Below are 19,283 nucleotides of genomic sequence, written 5' to 3'. Positions count from 1 at the left end.
TATAGTTTGTTCTCTCTCTCTCTCTCTCTCTCTCTCTCTCTCTATATATATATATATTTACACACACACACATACATATTTATATTTTCTATTACTACATAGTTACCATATACACACATACATATGCCCACTCATATTGAACAGAACAACAGGTAAAGTATATTGGACCCAAGTAAAGCATGGAAGTTTTAATCCAGTGTCCTCTGTAATTCTCTGTATGGCTGTGGGCCTATGGCTTTAATCTCTCAGGGCTTTCGTTTTGCTGATCTAGTACCAAACCAGATGTTGATCTACACCCTGCTATTCCGTGACTTAATTACCTGTCAGTTGTGCCGTGTTATTTCTTCTTTTTTGTCCTTTAACGGAAGCTGATTAAAACCCCCTTCCAAGAACAAAAACTTTTGGCTTTAATCATGATTTGGAGGGATGGTTAAAAACCTCAAAGACTTCTTCAACCATTACCTTTAGGGGGGAAAAGGTAATTCAGTAAACCATAACATAGATTTTTATTAATACAAAAATTTTAAGAATTTATCCTGGGATCAGTTTTATATGCAGACTCAATTTTTAGACAATAATGACAAGCCATTGATTTTGCTAAGCACATTATGTGCACAGTTTATTTAGCTTTCATAGCAATCCTATGACATAAGATCCATTTTATGGATGAGAATACTGAGGCTGAGAGAGGTGTAAATTTATTCAAAGTAACACAAGTAGCAGGCGGTGGAACCAGTTACTTATGTGAGACTAAAGCTCATGGCTGCAGAGAAGTGATAGTATTTTTCATACATGCAGGGATTGAAAGAGACAGCTAGCTGACTTCCAAAGAGCCGAATTCCCTTGCTGCAGTGCAAAGCTGTTGCTGGGCAGTGGCTTTGCAGGCAGGGAGTCCGTTTTTCAGCATCTCTTACATCTAGGTGAGATCATTTGCTATATAAGTCATAGTCTTCTGGTCAATGGTATATAAGTAGAACTGTCTCTTTTCTGGCGGAGGTGGTACCGTATCTGAGGTGACTTTCTCAATCTCTCTTTTCACAGCAATCTTAGTGGCCATGGCTTAAAGGCGACAGCTTTATGAGATGGAAGGAGCCTAGGTGAACAGATTGTTTATATAAGACATAGAGCTAACAGCACTCCCTGATGGATTGGCCTGTGGAAAGGAAGGGAAAAGAGAAGTCACAGGTGGTTCTTAGGTTTCTAGATAAAGCATCTTGGGAAATGATGGCACCGTTTTACTTGGAGAGGGGGTAGCCCCTGACAAAGTAACTGGCTTGGAAGGAAGTTCAGTTTTCCATTATCCATGCTTCATATGAACATGTGTCATTATCTTGTGAGATTGGTGTAGAGTAGGCAAGAGTTTATGGAATCTTTTTTTTTTTTTTTTTTTAGATTTTTATTTATTTTTTTGACAGAGAAAGACACAGCAAGAGCAGGAACACAAGCAGGGGGAGTAGGAGAGGGAGAAGCAGGCTTCCCTCAGAGCAGGGAGCCCGATGTGGGACTCGATCCCAGGACCCTGGGATCATGACCTGAGCCGAAGGCAGACGCTTAATGACTGAGCCACCCAGGCGCCCCGAGTTTATGGAATCTTAAAGTGAACATATCCAACAGAAGAAACTGGAAAATATACTAGATGGTTTGTGAGGAGAAATGGATTTTTCCTTCCCTTCTCGTGTTAACAAGGGAAGAGAGGGATCTTACTATTTTCACTGGATTGGATACTTTACTTTTAGATGATATATACTACCACAGTTTACTGACTTTCAACCCTCAATTAAAATAATAATAATAGTCACACAAGTAAATAATGATACTACTTTCTGCTTGGGTAACATTTAATTTACATATCTGACTCCATTTTCTCATCTAATACAATACTCATGGGAAGCAGGTATTTTTACAGTTCAGGAAGCCGAAGTCTGGAGAGATTAACTGATTTTTTTTTCAGCATCACACAGCTGGTTAGTGGTAAAGCTAAAATCTGATTTTGAGTCTGATTGCAAATGTAACAAAACTCTGTGTGGAGTTTGAGTTCAGGAGTTATGGAGATTTAAACAGAAGGCTCTTAATTAGTTTGAATCTCAATTAGGATTATCAAAAGTAATATATTTACACACTGTCACAAATGGTAAACTCTTAAGTAAAAAATGTCCAAGAATTCAGCTGTCCTGGGGGGCGCCTGAATGGCTCAGTCGGTTAAGTGTCTGCCTTTGGCTCAGGTCATGATCTCAGGGTCCTGGGATCGAGCCCCACACAGGGATTCCTGCTCAGTGATGAGTCTGCTTCTCTCTCTCCCTTTGCCCCTCCCCACCGTTCTTGCATGCTCTCTCTCTCAAATAAATAAATAAAATATTTTTAAAAAAAGAATTCAGCTCTTCTGGCAAATTAAATACTTTGGTTTGAGTTTCCATGTCAAAACTATACTCAAATATTAGTTTTCAAATAACTAGTATAGCATACTACTTTTAACACCGAAGAATACTCAGTGTATTTTGTCTTTTGATGATCTAGAAAACACTCATTTATTTAGCATATCATCATGACATTAAACAAATTAGTTACTTTTGGAGCTTTCTGGAACTAGGTAATAGATGATGTTACTTTTCTTCTCAAAGGCTTTCAATGACTGCCCATTGCTCTTAAAATCTAAAGTCCTTAACTTGACCTTCCAGAACTTGCATGATTTGGCCCCTGACTTCCTCATCTTATGTGACTCTTCACCTCAAACACTGCACAATTATGCATATATGTCACACTGATGAATAGATAAGAAAGAGCTAAAATGGGTAGCAGCTATTTCACTGAAGGTGGGTGTTTTCTGTTTTAGTAACAGATCTGTGATCTCACATAATTCAAGGGTAATATTAGGTACTGTATCCCTAGCCTGGAAGAGTCCCTGGCCCATGATAGATGTTCGACAGGTTCCTATTCTATCAACCCCTGAATGAGAAGAGGAGGAGATCTGATAGTGATCACAAATATGCTGGAGCTTGCATAATGGTAGGCACTGAATAAAAGGCTAGAGTTATATCGCTGCCCAATACTGGGATATTGGTGAAGAGAATACTGACCAATTCGGAAAAATTACCATTTTGAGCTTGCTAGGTAAGTATGAGGACCTAGAACCAGAGAATTATTAGTAGAGTAACAAACATCAGTATGAATGTTTGGAATGTAAGATTTATAAATAAAAAAAGGGAGTAATAATATGACCATTTAGCCATGCTGAGGGGATTGCTTGAGAAATCTGCAAGCCTACCAGTGGTTAATTTCCCAAGAGGGTTAACTTGATATTTTCTGCCTCCAATGAGAATAGACAAAAGGGGACCAGGTTTTCATTGCAACTTGATAGATTTATGTTATCCCACAGGAGTAATTTCATGACAATGAACTTTTTTATCTATTGGGATTTATAGCCAAAGAATGGATGGGTGGGAGGATGGATGGATGGAGGGATGGAGGACAGGTGAATAAATACATGGATAATCATTATCATTATAAATCTTCCACATGCATCCCAGAGGCCTCTAAGACCTCTCAAAAGAACTTAGAGCTAAATCCTATATTTAGTTCCCCTTTGAACCTTTTTTTAGTGCTTGTTTATCTGATAACTGATCTTATTATTTTTTAGATCTCCATGTTTATATATTTTTAACTTTTTAAACCATTTTTATTCCATTTTGGAAGTAGGCTTCATGGATTCTTACTACACAAAGTTGGTTCTTAGCCTATGAAGTGTTGAATCAGCATCACCATGTAAATCTCCTTTCCCCTTGTCCATCTCTGTGCCTCCACCTAGTAGGTTAGAATTAAACAGCAAGAATTCTATGTAGGATGTGTTCCAGCTTTCTTTTTTAATTCACCTTTGAAGAATTTAGTTCAGAGCACTAAATGGTACATGTAGTAACAACTTAAAGGTTTTTCCAAAGTACTTGCTCCTTCTGCTCTGAATGAAATATAAAAAGATAAGGGCATATGAAAAGGATTTCTGTTATTGTCCAGTTTGTTTTCTTTTGGATTATTTTCTTGTTGAAAATGGAGTGTTTTGGAAATGAAATGTGGTGAATTACAATTCAATTGAATTTTTCTGTTTATGCCTGAAAACCAGAGTCCATCTGAGCAGGATCATTAGCTTCAATTTAGTCTACATGTCAATGTCGGGCAGGGGAGGGACTGGAGATGGAAGGTGGAGAAGAGAATCAGTGAATGTGGGGAGAGAAAATGAGAGAGAAGAACAGTGAATAAGAGGGAAACCATTTTGCAGAACAAGATTCTCATGGAACAGGTCAAATTAATTTCACTAGTGTTTGCAGTGTTATTTTCCAAGCAGTGTGTTTCTCCTCCTCAGGGTGGGAGCAGGAAACTCCAAATTCTATATACCACTAATCCAAGTAGAAGTAACATTGGCTTATTTTCAAATCACACTGAGAAGACCAGCTGATTAAGTCTGTAATAGACTTGCATTTAGTAGAGGCTTCATCAGTGCTGTATTTTTCTGCTACAGAAGATAGTTGTGTTTCTTTAAAAGACTGTGAATCTTTTAATCCCCTTATTTTTTGTGACAGATGTTAGTAAATTACATTTCTTGAGCCCAAGTTTGGTTTTGTTATTAAAACTGTAACCAGGGGCGCCTGGGTGGCTCAGTCGGTTAAGGGTGTCTGACTCGATTTTGGCTCAGGTCATGATCTCAGGGTCTGGGATTGAGCCCTGTGAAGTCAGGCTCTGGGAGCTCACTGGGGAGTCTGCTTGAAGATTCTCTCCCTCTTCCTCTGCCCCACCCCCTGCTGGCACCCACATGCGTGCACTCTCTCTTTCTAAAAATAAATAATCTAAAAAAAAAAGCTGTAACCAAAGACAACTCAAGATTTTGAAAATTTGATTTTTTTTTTTTTATGTATTTTTATTTCTAAAGGAGTAGATCTACAAATCAGGCATTTAGTTGCTCTTATGTGATCAGTTAAAATGGCTGATTTTCAATTGCTTTTTAACTATTAAAACTAAGAAAGGCAAGAGAAATCTGCATAAAGTGGTGCACAATGTATTTCGGGTGTTATACAGAAGTTTTACTCCCATTTTAAACTTTACAAAAAGCTTTTATGATACATAGCTGAGAAAAGTGAAACTCGGAGAGGTTAAGTTACTTGCCCCAGGAGGTAGAGAAGATATTGGAACCCAAGTCTTTCAGAGCTCAAACCTCCTACTTTTCAGTATAACTATATCTGCTTCCCATGGATCTTGCTACTTAAATCTTAATGGAGGCTGTTCACCTGCTTAGAATTCTTCCTAATTCTATTCAGCTCCTTCATTCCATTCATAATAGCATAGCAAACACTAAGCCTTTTTGTGGCAAATCTGTTCCATGACCATCTGCTCTTTAACATTTTCTTCCATGTCACCAAAAGGTCAAATATTTCTTAAAAAAAAAAAAAAGTTATCACTGTTTTTAGCTCCTTGAAGTTCTTAATTGCCTTCTAGCAAACTCCATTAACGTCAACTCTCACATATCAACTCTGAATTTCAAGGTGCCATCCATCTCAGACCCTTTTGCAATCTAATACTAATGGAGTATATGATCAGGATGCACATTTCTCCCAATAGGCTCAGCTTGCTCAGAATGATGATGGGGTACCATCTTAGTGTTTACTAAGTACAAAAAACACCTGGATTTCCTTTGAGTCACATGAAAATGAAGGTAGAACTTTCAGCTCAAAGGACACATGCCCATCAATTTAGACAATTTTGGTTAGAATTGCAAATATGTAGAGCAACCAGCAAACATTTGCTGAGTGACTACCATGTGCCAGGCACTGCTAGACACTGAACTTGACTTTTCATATCTCCTGGTACTCGCTTTTATTAAGCAGTTCCCATAACTTAGGCAGTAGTCTAGGCGCTGAAAATCACAAACATCATAAAAAATCCATCTGACCTCTATCTTAACTAGTCTTATATTGTTCTGTAAGACCCTATGACAAAGAATCTGAATTGGATTATAGTACCTATATTTAAAACTTCGAGGAAGAGCTGATGTGCAAAGCATCTTAATCTTTCCTGACAGAAATGCAGTGACCATCGTAATGAATAGATATTGCCAGTCTAGGGTTGCTGTCAATAAGGGGCATTATGCCCAGGGCAATTAAATTTGCCTGTTTTTTATTATTGAGACCAAATGCTTGGCCTGGGTTCCTGCAGAAAATAAATAATTCCATTACATGTGATTCACCTTTGAGTAACCCTCCAAGCTGATGAAGGCTCAAGCTGAAAATTTACATTTATTACTGAAATAATCCACTTAGCGAACATCTCCTTATGTTTACTGGGCAACATACGGAGATTTAAACGTGCAAAATACAGTCTTTATGTTTAAGAAATGTACATCCTAAGTTTCCTAAAAATGTCTTTCAATTTTAAAAAATCGAGTTGCTTTTTGTTTGTGCTTTTAATAAGAGAACAAAATGAATTGTGATGACTGACACAAAAGATATTCCAAAGACAGGAAGGGCGTGGATTCTGGAGTCAGGCAGAAGGAACTCCGAAATGTGATCTATCAGTTACACCTGTTACTCCTCATGCCCCCTGGTATAGAATCAATACAATAATATCTCCCACCTTACAAGGTTGTATTGGGCTAAGATAAAGAACTTCCTGGCATATTTCCTAAACCCTTGCAAGTACTTAATAAATTACATCTATTCATTTTTATTTATGATATGGTTTTGGGCTAAATTGAATTTCTTGAATGTGCCATTATGCACATTCTTCACCTAAAAATGTGGTGAGATCACAGCATACCCCTCACCCCAAGAATCTATTCAGATTGGTCCATCCTGTGTAGTTTGGAGCTCCTTCTCCTTCCCTACTACTTCTATATACACAAATGAATATCAGAAAACTGAACATCAATGGAATGTGTATTGCAAACCTCAGAAAAAGTCATTAGTTTTTGTTTTAATTATTATACAAACTTCGAGGTTGTTAAACTTTTTTTTTTAAACAGTTCTAAAAATTGTTAAACTAATATTGATGGTGCATTCAGCACATCCCAGGCATTGCTCTGGATACTACAAGAATCATCCTGACCACCCTGTGAGAAGTTGCTTGGCTTTGGAGTCAAACACGCCTGGCTCAAATCTTGGTCTTATCGCTTGTTTGTTTAGTGATGCTGGAAGAGGAACTTAATTACTTTGAGTCTGTTTCTTAATCCATAAAATAGGGGGTTGGTAATACCTTTGAGGCTTGTTGAAAGGGTTAGTCTGTGTAAAGTGCTACACACATACGAGGCACTCCATGAACAAGGGCTAGCTGTCCCCGCTCTTAGTGATTGCAGATGGGGAAACTGGGGTTATCCCTCCAAGCCTCATGTGCTGTGAGGACATAAGCCTTACATTAAAAGTAACACAGTGTGTCTTCGATTCTCTGTAAGTTTTGCTGCAAATGACAGCCACCGATAGGTCAAACTGGGGTTTGATCCCAAATCTTTGGATTCCAAATTCTATGCGTTCTCATCCTTTCCACTGTGTCTCCTGCTTGTGTTTCTGGGAGGCATCGTCTTCAGGCTCCTGGGGAGATACCTGAGGGAATGATTTGTGTTCCTCTATGAACTGTGTTTTACGTACCAACCCGAAGTGGCTGTCACTGTCACCGCTCCTCCTCATGCGCCCTCTTCCAGACTGATAGGTCACTCTAGAGCCGGCTTCGGGCCCAGGCCTTGCCCTGTCCCAGCTCTGCTCAGAAGTACTGTTTGGGGAGAGGTGGGAGTGGAAGATGATCTCCAAAGGTAGTACCTTTTCAACAATCTCACAGGCCATATGCTTCTATGAGTGTTTTAACCCGATGAAGAGCTATCAGTGAAAGCAGGGTAAGCAAGATTGTGAAATGAGTAAAGAAGGTAATCAAAAAGTAATGCCTTCAAAGGAGCTCTCTCTCCCAACAATGAAATACACAGACTGTGCCCCCCTTACCCCGGCAGGCCCACTCTCCCCCAATGTGAGGACTTGGCTTTGCCCTTGGCTCCTCTCCTCTCTACTGCACGCACCCCAGATGTCTACCCATCTCAGCCCCTTTACGTTAGCTCAGGTGATAAGCCAGTAGCTGTAAACGTGCTGATAGGACAGTGACCGTTCTGTGTTCGGCCTCTCCTTGTCGTTGTCCTATCCTCTAGCAGTGGAAGGGCAGGAATTCTGGACAAGGACAGAAAGGAGGGGGTCAATGACAGGATTCTCCACTTATATTCCCATGTGGCCGAACAGCATCTCTGGTTAAGGCCAGCAGTGTGTTCTGTGTGGCTGGCCCTCAGCTCCTGCCTAGAGGATTTTCATACCTTGATGTCTCCTTTTCTGGACTCAGTTCCAGGACTGTTGCCTCAACTTGTCCATCTATAGAACCAGTCTTCATTTTTAGGAAGAGAAATATTTCAAGTGGGGTTAAAAAAATAAATAAAACAGAAGGCGTAAGACCAACCAAGCCAAAACCCTGGAGATTCTTTTGAGTATCAGAGTTTGATGTTTGACCTTAAATTAATATAGAGTCCAAATTGTTCTTTTTGGAAGTTCCCTCTGAACAATTTTGTTTTCGTAGCATTTAAAGGCTCAAATTCAGAATTTAGTATTTGTTTAGTGAATTCCTATAGAACAGTTGTACTTGGGAGAAAAAAATGGATAAAGGTAATTTTTTTCTGCTGTACCATTTCTTCTTTATCTACCGAGTTGTATACCCTTAAAGCCAGGAAGTTCTAAGGTATCTTGATTTTTTTTTTTTTTAAGTTATCTCAGGGAAGTTTCAGAGAAAAACACTAGTAAACACAATTTGTGTTTTAAATTAAAAGGATTTTTTTTTTTAAGTTTAAACAAAAGACTTTCAAACTTTCTGGACCTGTCATAAGAAATATATTTTACATGTGAGTAAACCACACTTTATTTATCCATTTATCTGTTGCTGGAGAACGACTTCATTAATTTTTTTTATTATTGAAGTACAGCTGACATACAATATTATGTTAGTTTCAGTTGTGCAACACAGTGACTTGACAATTCCACATATTATGCAGTGTTTACCACAGTAAGTGTTGTTACCATCCTGTCACCATGAGAACTATTTCATTTTAAGAGGGAATTTTATTCAGAAAATGATTGTAAACTAAATGATCGAGCATTCCTTTATAGGTTTAATTGCATATAGATAAGTGGAGCCTAAAGGCTTTCAAAGAAATCTGACATCTATTTATAGAAGCCTGAGTATGAGACGAAGTACTATATATTCAGAAGCTCATGAGATAGTACTGGGCCTGACCGATAGATTCAGGGTTCATTTATGTACAGATGGCAAGTGAAATCATGTGAGTGCATGAAATTGCCCCAGGGAGAGGGTGTAGAGGAACCTAGGACAAAGTCCTGAAGAATTTCAATATTTGGGGAGCAATAGAGGGAAAGGAGCCTCCAATTTCTTCCCTGGAGATGGTGATAATAAAACCTAACCTAGGCAACCATCAGCCTCATCATCATTTGAGAAGAAAACACCTCCTACTTTTTCACATAAATGAGACAACAGATGCAAAGCAACTGGTGCTTGGCCCATAGGTAAGACCTCAGTAATGACAGCTAATAATATTGCAGTGATGAAACTTCTTCTTAATTCTGTATTTTGTGTCTGTGCTATCACTGTTGTCAATTTCTGTGCCCATTGCTTTATTTTATTATCTGGTAATAATCATATCTAGGACTGCCTATTTTGAAATGAGCTTTCCCACCCTCTTAGAAAATCAGACTATTTTTAATTTTGTTGTTGTTTCCAGACTTGACTAGCTCCTCTCATAACACCAAAGGAAACTAAAAGAAATCTAAATTAGGTGGAGAGGAGCTAGAGGCCCAGGCCAGACTTCGTCTGTGGCTGACCCAAGACTGCATTTCTGGATGCACAGAGGAGGTTGTTCTCACTTCCACGACTTGGAAGAGAACAGTTGTAGCCCAAAATCATCAGGACAACAAAATTCTTTCTCTTAATATCTCTTTGTTTTGATATTGACAAGGGAATAGTTACTTCATTTCTCAAAAACAAGTGATTTTTTTCCCTCCCATTTTTGTTAAAAAATAGTTGACAAATATTCAGGACCCAGCCTAAAAACGATTATGCTGTAGAAATTGACTTTAAAATTTTTATGAAGTTCTGGAATCAGAAGTGGAAAATCATTGGCTATAGTGTTTTTGAAGCTTATTAGATTATCAGACATAATGTCTTGAACTTGTTATTCCTATAAGATCTTTGACTATTATTATTCTCTTTTGAAAAATTTCTTTGAATATTTTTTAATGAACTCTCAAAAGTCATGACCACACTGTACATTCACTTTTACCACGGTTGGTATGATTGTTTCTTCCTAGATCTTCTCAAGGAGTTGTTAAGATATGAATAACTTCTACATCTCATTACTTTGTTTGCTTTAGTCTTTCAGAGTTATCTTCATAATTTCCTAAATTTTTCAAATCTTTCCATTCCTCAAGGGTGAAAATATTTCCAATGTTTTCTTTTATTTGACATTTGATTAGTTCTGTTTTTCTGGAAGGTCACATCTTTGGTGTATTCCTCTATATATTCCATATATAGGAATGTATTCTAGGTACAGGAAATACAACTTCCTGTGAAATTAAAATTACAGATTGGCATAGCATTTTGTGAATGTGTACAAATTCTTTCATCCTTTATTATTGACTGATTTGTTATAGACTGAGAGAATGAAATACAAAGAGATATAACTTGTATTAAACCACACACTTAAAAATCTTTCTGGGGGCGCCTAGGTGTCTCAGTCCGTTAAGCTTCTGACTCTTGGTTTCAGCTCAGGTCATGATCTCAGGGTTGTGAGATCGAGCCCCACATTGGGCTCCACATTCAGTGCGGAGTCTGCTTGTCCCATTCCCTCTGACCTTCCCCTCACCCCGTCTCTAAAATAAATAAATAAAATGGACAATTCTTTGATGTTCATAACCTAGTTCATATTGGCCATTGTCCAAATTTGGAGGTCAAAAACAGGACAGAGCTTATGGAAAACTATCATCGCCTGTCTGTTTCTAATTTAATAGAAGAATTACTGGAATTTTTGTGTATTTTCTGATCTATTTGGTAGAGCATGCTGCCTCTTATCTCATGGTCAAATTATAGAAAATGAAATGACTTGAAAACATAAGATAATAATAGCATTTGTTTTATAGTCCTATAAAAATCAGTAGTGATTGGTGAAATATAGGATTCTTTGTAACCCCAAACCTGAATTAGAAGCATGGAGAAGTCAATTAAGAGACCCGAACCCAAGGAAAATTATGAGAAGAAAATGATGATTGTCACTATGATATTTTGTTCCTATAAGGGGATAAGGCAATTAGAGGTAAGAAGGAAGAAAGTTTTTAACAATTCAAATTGAAAATGAATGAGGGGAAGGTATTCCTAGATATTATGGGTGGGTAGTTTTAAATGTCAATAAGTTTTCCTATAAAGTCGTGTGAAGAGTAATGAAGTAGAGCTTAGCTTAATGTGGGAAGAGATTTTTTTTAAACATTGATATTTTAAAGACCTAAGCATCTTAAACGGAATGACTATTAAAATGCAAAATTAGACTGAACAGAGGCATTCTGGGGATTATATATAAGTAGAATCCTAAGAGCCAGATAACGAATGACTCAGATAATCTGAGTGGTTTGGGCTGACTCACATGTTTTGGAAGAAGATGTCATCAAGTCTCTGATTCTGTCAATGTTTTTCCCTTTGTTCCACCTGTTAGTGCCAAACAAATCCTGAAATTCAGGGACTTTTCCAGCTCCAATTTGCCAAAAAGACTTTCCAAACCACCAGTAACAAGTCTAAGGTTTTTTTTAAAAAAATACTTATTTATTTATTTGAGAGAGAGAGAGAGAGAGTGCTGGTGCACAAGCAGGGGGAGGGACAGAGGGAAAGAGAGAATATCAAGCAGACTCTGCTGAGCGTGGAGCCCAATGCAGGACTCAGTGTGGGACTCAGTGGAGGGCTTGTCTCACAACCTGAGATCATAACCTGCGCTGAAATTAGGAGTCAGATACTTAACCAACTGAGCCACGCACACGCCCCAACAAGTCTAAGGTTTTGAAATATATAGGTATTTAGTATATCTGAATAATACTAAGAAACACAAGTCACATATGTAATTATGGAACATGCAGGAGGTAGGAATCCCAGATAGAGCCTTGATAGGATAGGAATGGAAGAACCAAGATTGGGTTTGGTTTGTCTAAGGCGTAAGAAAGGAAACTTGTTACCCCAATACTGCCTGAATGATGCTTCCTGGAAGATATTTTAAATCCATAAGTTTTATCTGGCACCTCTACTAGGTGTAGGGAACATACAAAAGGGATCCTGACTTCTGTCCTAGAAAAGCTCACAGTCTATGAGGGAAATTGACATAAGAACTAAGTGGAACATTTTGATATAATACATCTAAGAGCAACATTTTGGGAGAGGGTCACAGAATTGTCAGTTTCTTACATCACTAGGATTTCGAGGCTCTCACAGAGGAGGTGGCATTTGGCTGGGCCTTGAAGGATGATTTAAAGTTCTAAATATCTAAATAGGAAAAGCACTTCAACCAGAGGTAAGAACCACATATGGAAGAAAGAGATAACTGGAGTACAGACGTTGGGATATGCTCGGAGAGTGGTTAATAATCAATCTCGTCACAGGATTGAGGAAGTAAAAAAAGATGAGTTGGGAATGTGGGACACAAAGGTGTGTCTGATCAGTGTAGTTCTCTTGTTATGGTTTACATGACCCGTGTCTTGGAATTGTCCTAGTCTCAGGAATACATCTCACCCAAAAATTGCTATTCATCTAAATCTATGATTTGGTTTCTTGGCAAAACACCAATTTGGTGATGAATAACAATAATCTAAGAAAAGCTTGCAATCTTTTCTATATCTGGCCCTGATCTCCTTTCCATTCTTTATATTCTTAGGTTGCTCAGAGTGCTAAGAACTTACAGTGCCGAGTCTTTGATAAACATCTGTCGAAAATAATAATGAGTCATATGCACGTGCACACACAGACAGATACATACATACAAATGAAGAGATTTCCATTGCTTTTTGAACTTTCAAATTTAACTAGTGTGTTGCAACTTTAAAAATATCATTCCCTTGAATGTTGCTAGGAATGTTCAAATAGAAAATAGATTTCCTTGACCCTTTGTTGTTTTCCCACAGGATTGAAAAAACGTACAAGGAAGGCCTTTGGAATACGGAAGAAAGAAAAGGACACTGATTCAACGTATGTACTTTGGGAGAGCACAACTGCTCAGGAGCAGCTGAGGGACCACACGTGGCTGTGTGGAAATGCAGATCTGGTGTGGTCAGCTGCACATCAGAATAAAGAGCCCATTAAAACCCTTATTTGGCTAGAATCCCTGAAAGAAAGTTAGAAAGTGGGGAAGTCAACAGTTCTGTGGACACAGGTGAAACCGAAGAGGGCTACCTTTATTTCTCACCTTTAGCTTTTCATTCTGTACATTTTTATCATGCATAAATTTTAGCACAAGATCCAAAACCTGCTCTGTGTCTTTGTCATCCGAGAACTCATAAATCATGGGATAAAACATCTACCATACCAAAGAAATACCTTTCACATAACAAAATGTGATAACATAGTTGAAATGCCTCGTATGGTACCTAGAACTTAGAAATGCTTAGTAAATGGCAGTGGACACTGGTCTGATTCTTACTAATACAAATTAATATGTGGTAAGTTCCTTATGAGCAATTAAAAATGAAATTTCATGGAAATTTGAGGGTGGGTAAACTCATGTTTGGACAGATGATCAGTGAAATCTCGGAGAGGGAGGAGCCTTGACTTTGGACTTGGGAGAAGATGAAGACATGCATCTCATGCAAAGGGAACAACAGCCAAAGCAGAGAGGTGGAAAAGTCAAGTAGGTATTGAGGACAAGATAGCTGGAACAGTTTGTCCACCTGATGGCTAAAGGGGAAGGTGGGGATGGGAGGCAAAGCTAGGAAGGACATCAGGGCCAGATAGAAAGGTCTTTAAGGGCCAGGCTGAGGTGTCTGGGCTTCCTTCCTTAGGCAAGGAGCAACATTGAAGCCTTGAAGGTTTTAAACCAGACAGTGCAAAGAATTTTGTAAGGGGAGGAAGCTATTTTTTTTTTGCCTAAATCTCACATGTTAAAATCTCCTGTTCTTACCTTTTCTTTATGCTTTTCTTTGGACAAATAATTATTTCATAGAAATTACATTGACCCTAGTTTTGTAAATTTTTCAAATGATTGAATTAGGAATGTATTTCTGAGAATTATATAATCTCCAGTAGTTCTTAAGAAATTGCCATTGTCTAAAAATTAACCAACCAGAATTGGTGATGGTATTTTCACCAGGAGCAGAAGACTGGGGCTCTAGTTCCAGCGCTGCCCATAGCTCCTTGGCCTTCGGGATCGATGTTCCTTTCCTGGGCCTCAGTTTACACTGGATGGAATCTGATTCCCCTAAAGGGCCAGACACTGTATCAGTTCATCTCTCAGAGACATCTGTCGTCACCTATCATGTGCCACGTCTTGTGTGGGACACTACTGAACACATCGCAGGAGAACGTCATTAGCAAACACCGAACCATTTTTCTTTGAAGGCAGTGTCTGTAATGAACCACACATGGTCTCTGCTGTGTGAAGAAAGTTCAAAAGGAAGAAAAAAAACCTCCCTCAAAAGGGGAAAGGAGTCAAACAACCTCCCCAGGGCAGGCTGGGCTAATTTGCAAGTGACCAAAGCATTGCTCTTCATCATCATTTCTAAGGGTGTGAAAATAAGGAAGTTATTCCTCATGGTGTTGGGTAGACACCCCATATCTCTCTGAAGCACTCCATTGAGACATGTGCTTCTAGAATCCTAACCGTCTCTTCTTAGCTTCTTATCATTTGAGTGCCCCAGCTTACTTATAGCATAGCAAATTAGCCATCAACTAGTTCTACCAGCCATGATGGTCAAAGGACAGGCTGTTTAGTGTAAACCTTTGCTTCTTATGAACCCCTGCTCCCTAATTGGGTCATACATCATTCTTGCAAAAGGCTGGGAAGATGTTCCGGTAATTTGCTGTCCCTTCAGCTTTAGGCAATGCTTCTGTTTGCCTGCAATCATCAAAAGCTTGTTGATGCAAACTGTTCTCAGGACTGTCGCAACTCCGTGAGGGTTGCCAAGCAACCTGCTACTGTTAGCGGCCAACTATAGCTGATTGAACCCCCTTAGATAGACAGTGGGCTTAGGACCGGAGCTTCCTGATTTGATCATGATTACAGTGTCCGATAGAGGAAAGGAGAGAGCTTCTGCTAAGTGGCAGGCGCTGTGCAGGGTATTTTCCATGCACTTTTATCCCTTTTAATCCTCACAGTGATTCAATAAGGTCAGAAGTAATATCTCAATTTTAGAGATGAGAAATCAGTGCCAAAGGGAATAGGTAACTCTCTGAAGACTATATGGAAAATAAGACTTGGAGCCAGTATTCTAGTCCAGCATCAAGTGCCCATTCCTTATCACCCAGAAGAAAAAGATTAGATGGGCAAAATTATCATCAAGACCAGTACCAGAGTAAAGAGAAGCGGCACTGGTTGCAAGGGGTAACTGACACTTCTTAAAATAGAGACAAAGGGCCCATGATAGATGATTAGTTTTAAAAGAGAAGTCAGGAAATATGAGGGGTCTGCTGTTAAAAAGAAAAAAAATATTTAAAAATATATCTAAAACTTCGTAAGAGGGGGTGAGGAAATGAATTGAAACACGTTCAAGAGTCTGAGACTGCTAACATCGCTCTACTCCCCATCCTAGGTCAGATTGTATATTAATTTTATTCTAGATAACATTTCATGAATATTTACTATATTCCAGGCACTATTCCAGGCTCTTCACTCCTATTAACTCACTGAATCCTTTAATAGGCCCATGGGGTACATGCCAATTTCATGACTATTTAGTAGATGAGGAAACTGAGACACGAAGGGGTAAAACGACTTGCCCAAGGTGAGGCAGTTAGGCCTCTAGGTTGATTGAATCCAGGCAGTCTGGCACCACAGCCCGTGATCTTCACTGCCACTATGCTAGCAAGCACCAGCCCCATCCCATCAATGGTTAAGACAAAGGCAGAACAGGACCCCATGCTGCCATGTACAGTTACAGTGTTTCTGATTCAAATTTTTGAAATGCCATCCTTATAGTTGCAATATGCATGAGGTCAAGTGGCCTCTCATTTAAATCCCCTATGGATATACCCTCGTACCTGGACCGATAGTGGGCAATGCCACAGACAGGCCTTTCTCCAGAGCCTGGTCTTCTCTACATCTACGACTTGTTGCCTGTAAGGACATCCCCACAAGGATCAGTGCCTTTGGATATATCCTACCCCAAAGTTGATGCAATCACCTCTCTCTCAATTCATTTAGCACAGGTTTACTATCCGAGTAAGAAGTGCTCTTTTTTTTTTTTTTTTTTTTTTGTAGTGTATAGATCTGAAAAGGGAAAGCTGGTTTTGAAGAGTGTGTCAGTACCTTTTCTCTGTGCTTTCTATCCAACCTGGGCTTATTGTGGCCATGGTAACCCACTGGATGTACTCGTCTGTCTCAATCTTTTTATGATGAGCATGTCTTCATTATTTCTTTTTTTTTTAATAAGATTTTTTTTAATTTATTTATTCATGAGAGACAGAGAGAGAGAGAGAGAGGCAGAGGGAGAAGCAGGCTCCCAAGGAGCAGGGAGCCGGATGCGGGACTCGATCCCAGGATGCTGGGATCATGACCTGAGCCAAAGGCAGACGCTTAACCGTCTGAGCCACCCAGGCGCCCCTATGTCTTCATTATTTCTATCCCCTGATTCTAGTCTAGTGCCTGGCCCATTATAAGCACTCAATATTTGTTCAGTGAATTATAACTTTTATCAATTTTTATCTTCCTACCTTTCTATTTAGGTGAAATTTCTTTGAACCAACTAATTCCCAGAGCCAGGTCAACTTCCAAGGGTCTTTTAATATCTGGGTCCTCTCTGCTTCTAGCCCATGTGTCACTGATTCGCCTCTGCATCCACATGGACACAGAACTGGTTATGAAAAATGATGTACCCCCCCCACATGTTTTGTAATCCAAATGGAATATCCTGCTAAATTTGAAGGGGATGTTAGTGGGAAAGGGGAATCACATCTTGGAGCCCAGAAGATGTGCCACCCACTCTCTGCATCTCTCTTTCTTTCTCCCTCTTCCTCGCTCCCTCTCCTCATTCCTCCGCCCCACCCTATGAATCAATAAGGAATGTTATTACCTGGTCCCACATCCTAAAGAACAGTTTCAGCCACATTAAACTCCACAAAACTAGAGTTTACCTCAAGCACTCACTAAATTTTTCTTCCAAACAATGCAAGTCCTCATCTAAACATAATTCTGATCTCCATGTTAATAGAATGACATTTTTCTAGCTCCTTACAGAGTGAACTAAAATAGGAAGTTATAAAGTGACGGTGATTACCTTCTCACTTCTCCCTTCCTCTGGCCCCTCCAGTTCAGTTTCCCAGAGTAACAGTCGTATTACTTGCTAGGAAGTCTAACGTGACTGCGAGTGTTCAGTTTTGTGTTCTCAGCGAGGAGACATTATGAAAGAGGAAAAAAATGATAAAAAATGAACAATTGTATGTGTCAGGAGCTAATTATAAGTTCTTTATATACATTATCTTATTTAAACAGGGCTTAGAGAGATTAGGTAATGTATTCAAGGTCACAGAACTAATAAGTGATGGAGTCTGGATGCCCAGATTCGTCCTACTCTAGAAGCCTTACTCCTAATCACCCTTACCACACAGTGTCACCATGGATTACCTATCCTGGACTTTGGTCATCAGTGTGAGCCTTTTAGCAAACACTGTCCTCCATTTCCTGCTCTCCTATAATTAAAGGAACAGTAAGTATAGAAATAGGGAAAAAAAAAATACAGATTCTCAAAGTGAATAGAAAGATACTATAGGAGTTCCTTTCTATAGGGGGAAATTCAAGACCACTCTCAGGGGAGAAGATGAGAGAGGACAAGTCAGTTTATGTTCCTCGTGGTAGTTTAAATGGAGACAGCTGGGTGGGACAGACTCTTAAACTTTCCTCTCAAAAGTGGACCACGACACTGTACCAGCAACGTGTGCTGTTTGGACACCGGCTTTTAATGAGAATCTGCACTCCCCCACGCCCACCCCACACACAGACACACATGCCATACTCAAATATCATTCAACAAATTTGTTTTGATTTAGTTTTCATTAGCTGGGTTCACTGGGATGGGAATACTGGAAAGGGTGAGAGAGGTGGTTTGTGAATCTTATTGTTGTACGTTAGTCTATGTAGCAAGAATGATTCCTTTTCCTAATAGCTACCAATTTCTTTTTTTACAGAGGTTCACCAGATAGAGATGGAATTGTAAGTATTTAAATGACCATTTTCAGTAGGTTTGCACTTCAGTATATACTATGTTGAAATTTCTTAACCCCCCCCCTTTTTTTTTCTGTTGGGAAAAAATAGCCTAAATGACTTTTTAGACCTCATGCTGTTGTAATTTTCTGTAGTAATTGAATGGGACATATAAATGCAGTCTTGGTCAAGTTAAACTTACTTATTGCATTCACCTAAAACCCTGCCCCAGACTAGGCGAGCAAACCTCATCGATATGGTGGGTTAGAAGCCAGACAGTTCCTGCAGGGGCTGCTACCATTAACTGTTATTTCATTTCCAATTCAATGATATAAGAACTTATTATGTGAGAATGTTTTTCTCCAACAGAGGCCACAACGTCATAATGGAGCTGAGATCCAATACAATTGAAAGAAGCTTTTCCCCTTTAGTTGAGCTGTAGATACATTTTCTATATTAAATTCCTAAGTAGGGAATGGTCCTGAAACCACTTATGCCTGAATTTACAGCCTGAAGGAAGAAAGTGTCTCCACTGGGTTTAGGCTTAACAGTAACTCTGATTCCTTGTTAGCCACTAGATTTCTTGCCTTTTTAAGAAGTCTGTTGCACATGGGCTTGGATTGATCTGAGTTGAGCTTATGGGAGTCTGTACCAACTTCTAAAATGACTTCCTTCGAATCTAAATCAGATGCCTATTCAGAAGGTTCCAAAGAACAGCTGTTACTGAGAAAAAAATGGGCTCACATTAGGCTCATTGGGCTGGAGTGGGGACTAAAATAAATCTGGTGGTTAAAAATATGTATTTTTTGGAAAATCGCCCTTTATATTATTATAC

At 39.1% G+C, this 19,283-nt stretch overlaps 1 protein-coding gene across 10 annotated transcripts in view; it reads left to right on the top strand.

Annotated features, from left to right (window-relative positions):
- The window catches only part of SGIP1 (SH3GL interacting endocytic adaptor 1), a 203,499-nt gene that overhangs the window by 75,275 nt on the left and 108,941 nt on the right, over positions 1-19,283 (top strand). For all 10 annotated transcript variants that reach the window (XM_035018329.1, XM_035018331.1, XM_035018330.1 and 7 more), the window contains 2 exons: positions 13,224-13,287; positions 18,433-18,457. In XM_035018329.1, the coding sequence (XP_034874220.1) occupies positions 13,224-13,287; positions 18,433-18,457 (89 nt within the window). The remainder of the gene's footprint in view (positions 1-13,223; positions 13,288-18,432; positions 18,458-19,283) is intronic.

This window comes from Mirounga leonina, unplaced genomic scaffold (genome assembly GCF_011800145.1).
Source record: "Mirounga leonina isolate KUSES-001 unplaced genomic scaffold, KU_Mleo_1.0 Mir_173, whole genome shotgun sequence".
NCBI lineage: Eukaryota > Metazoa > Chordata > Mammalia > Carnivora > Phocidae > Mirounga > Mirounga leonina.
This window is presented reverse-complemented; position numbering and strand designations above follow the sequence as displayed.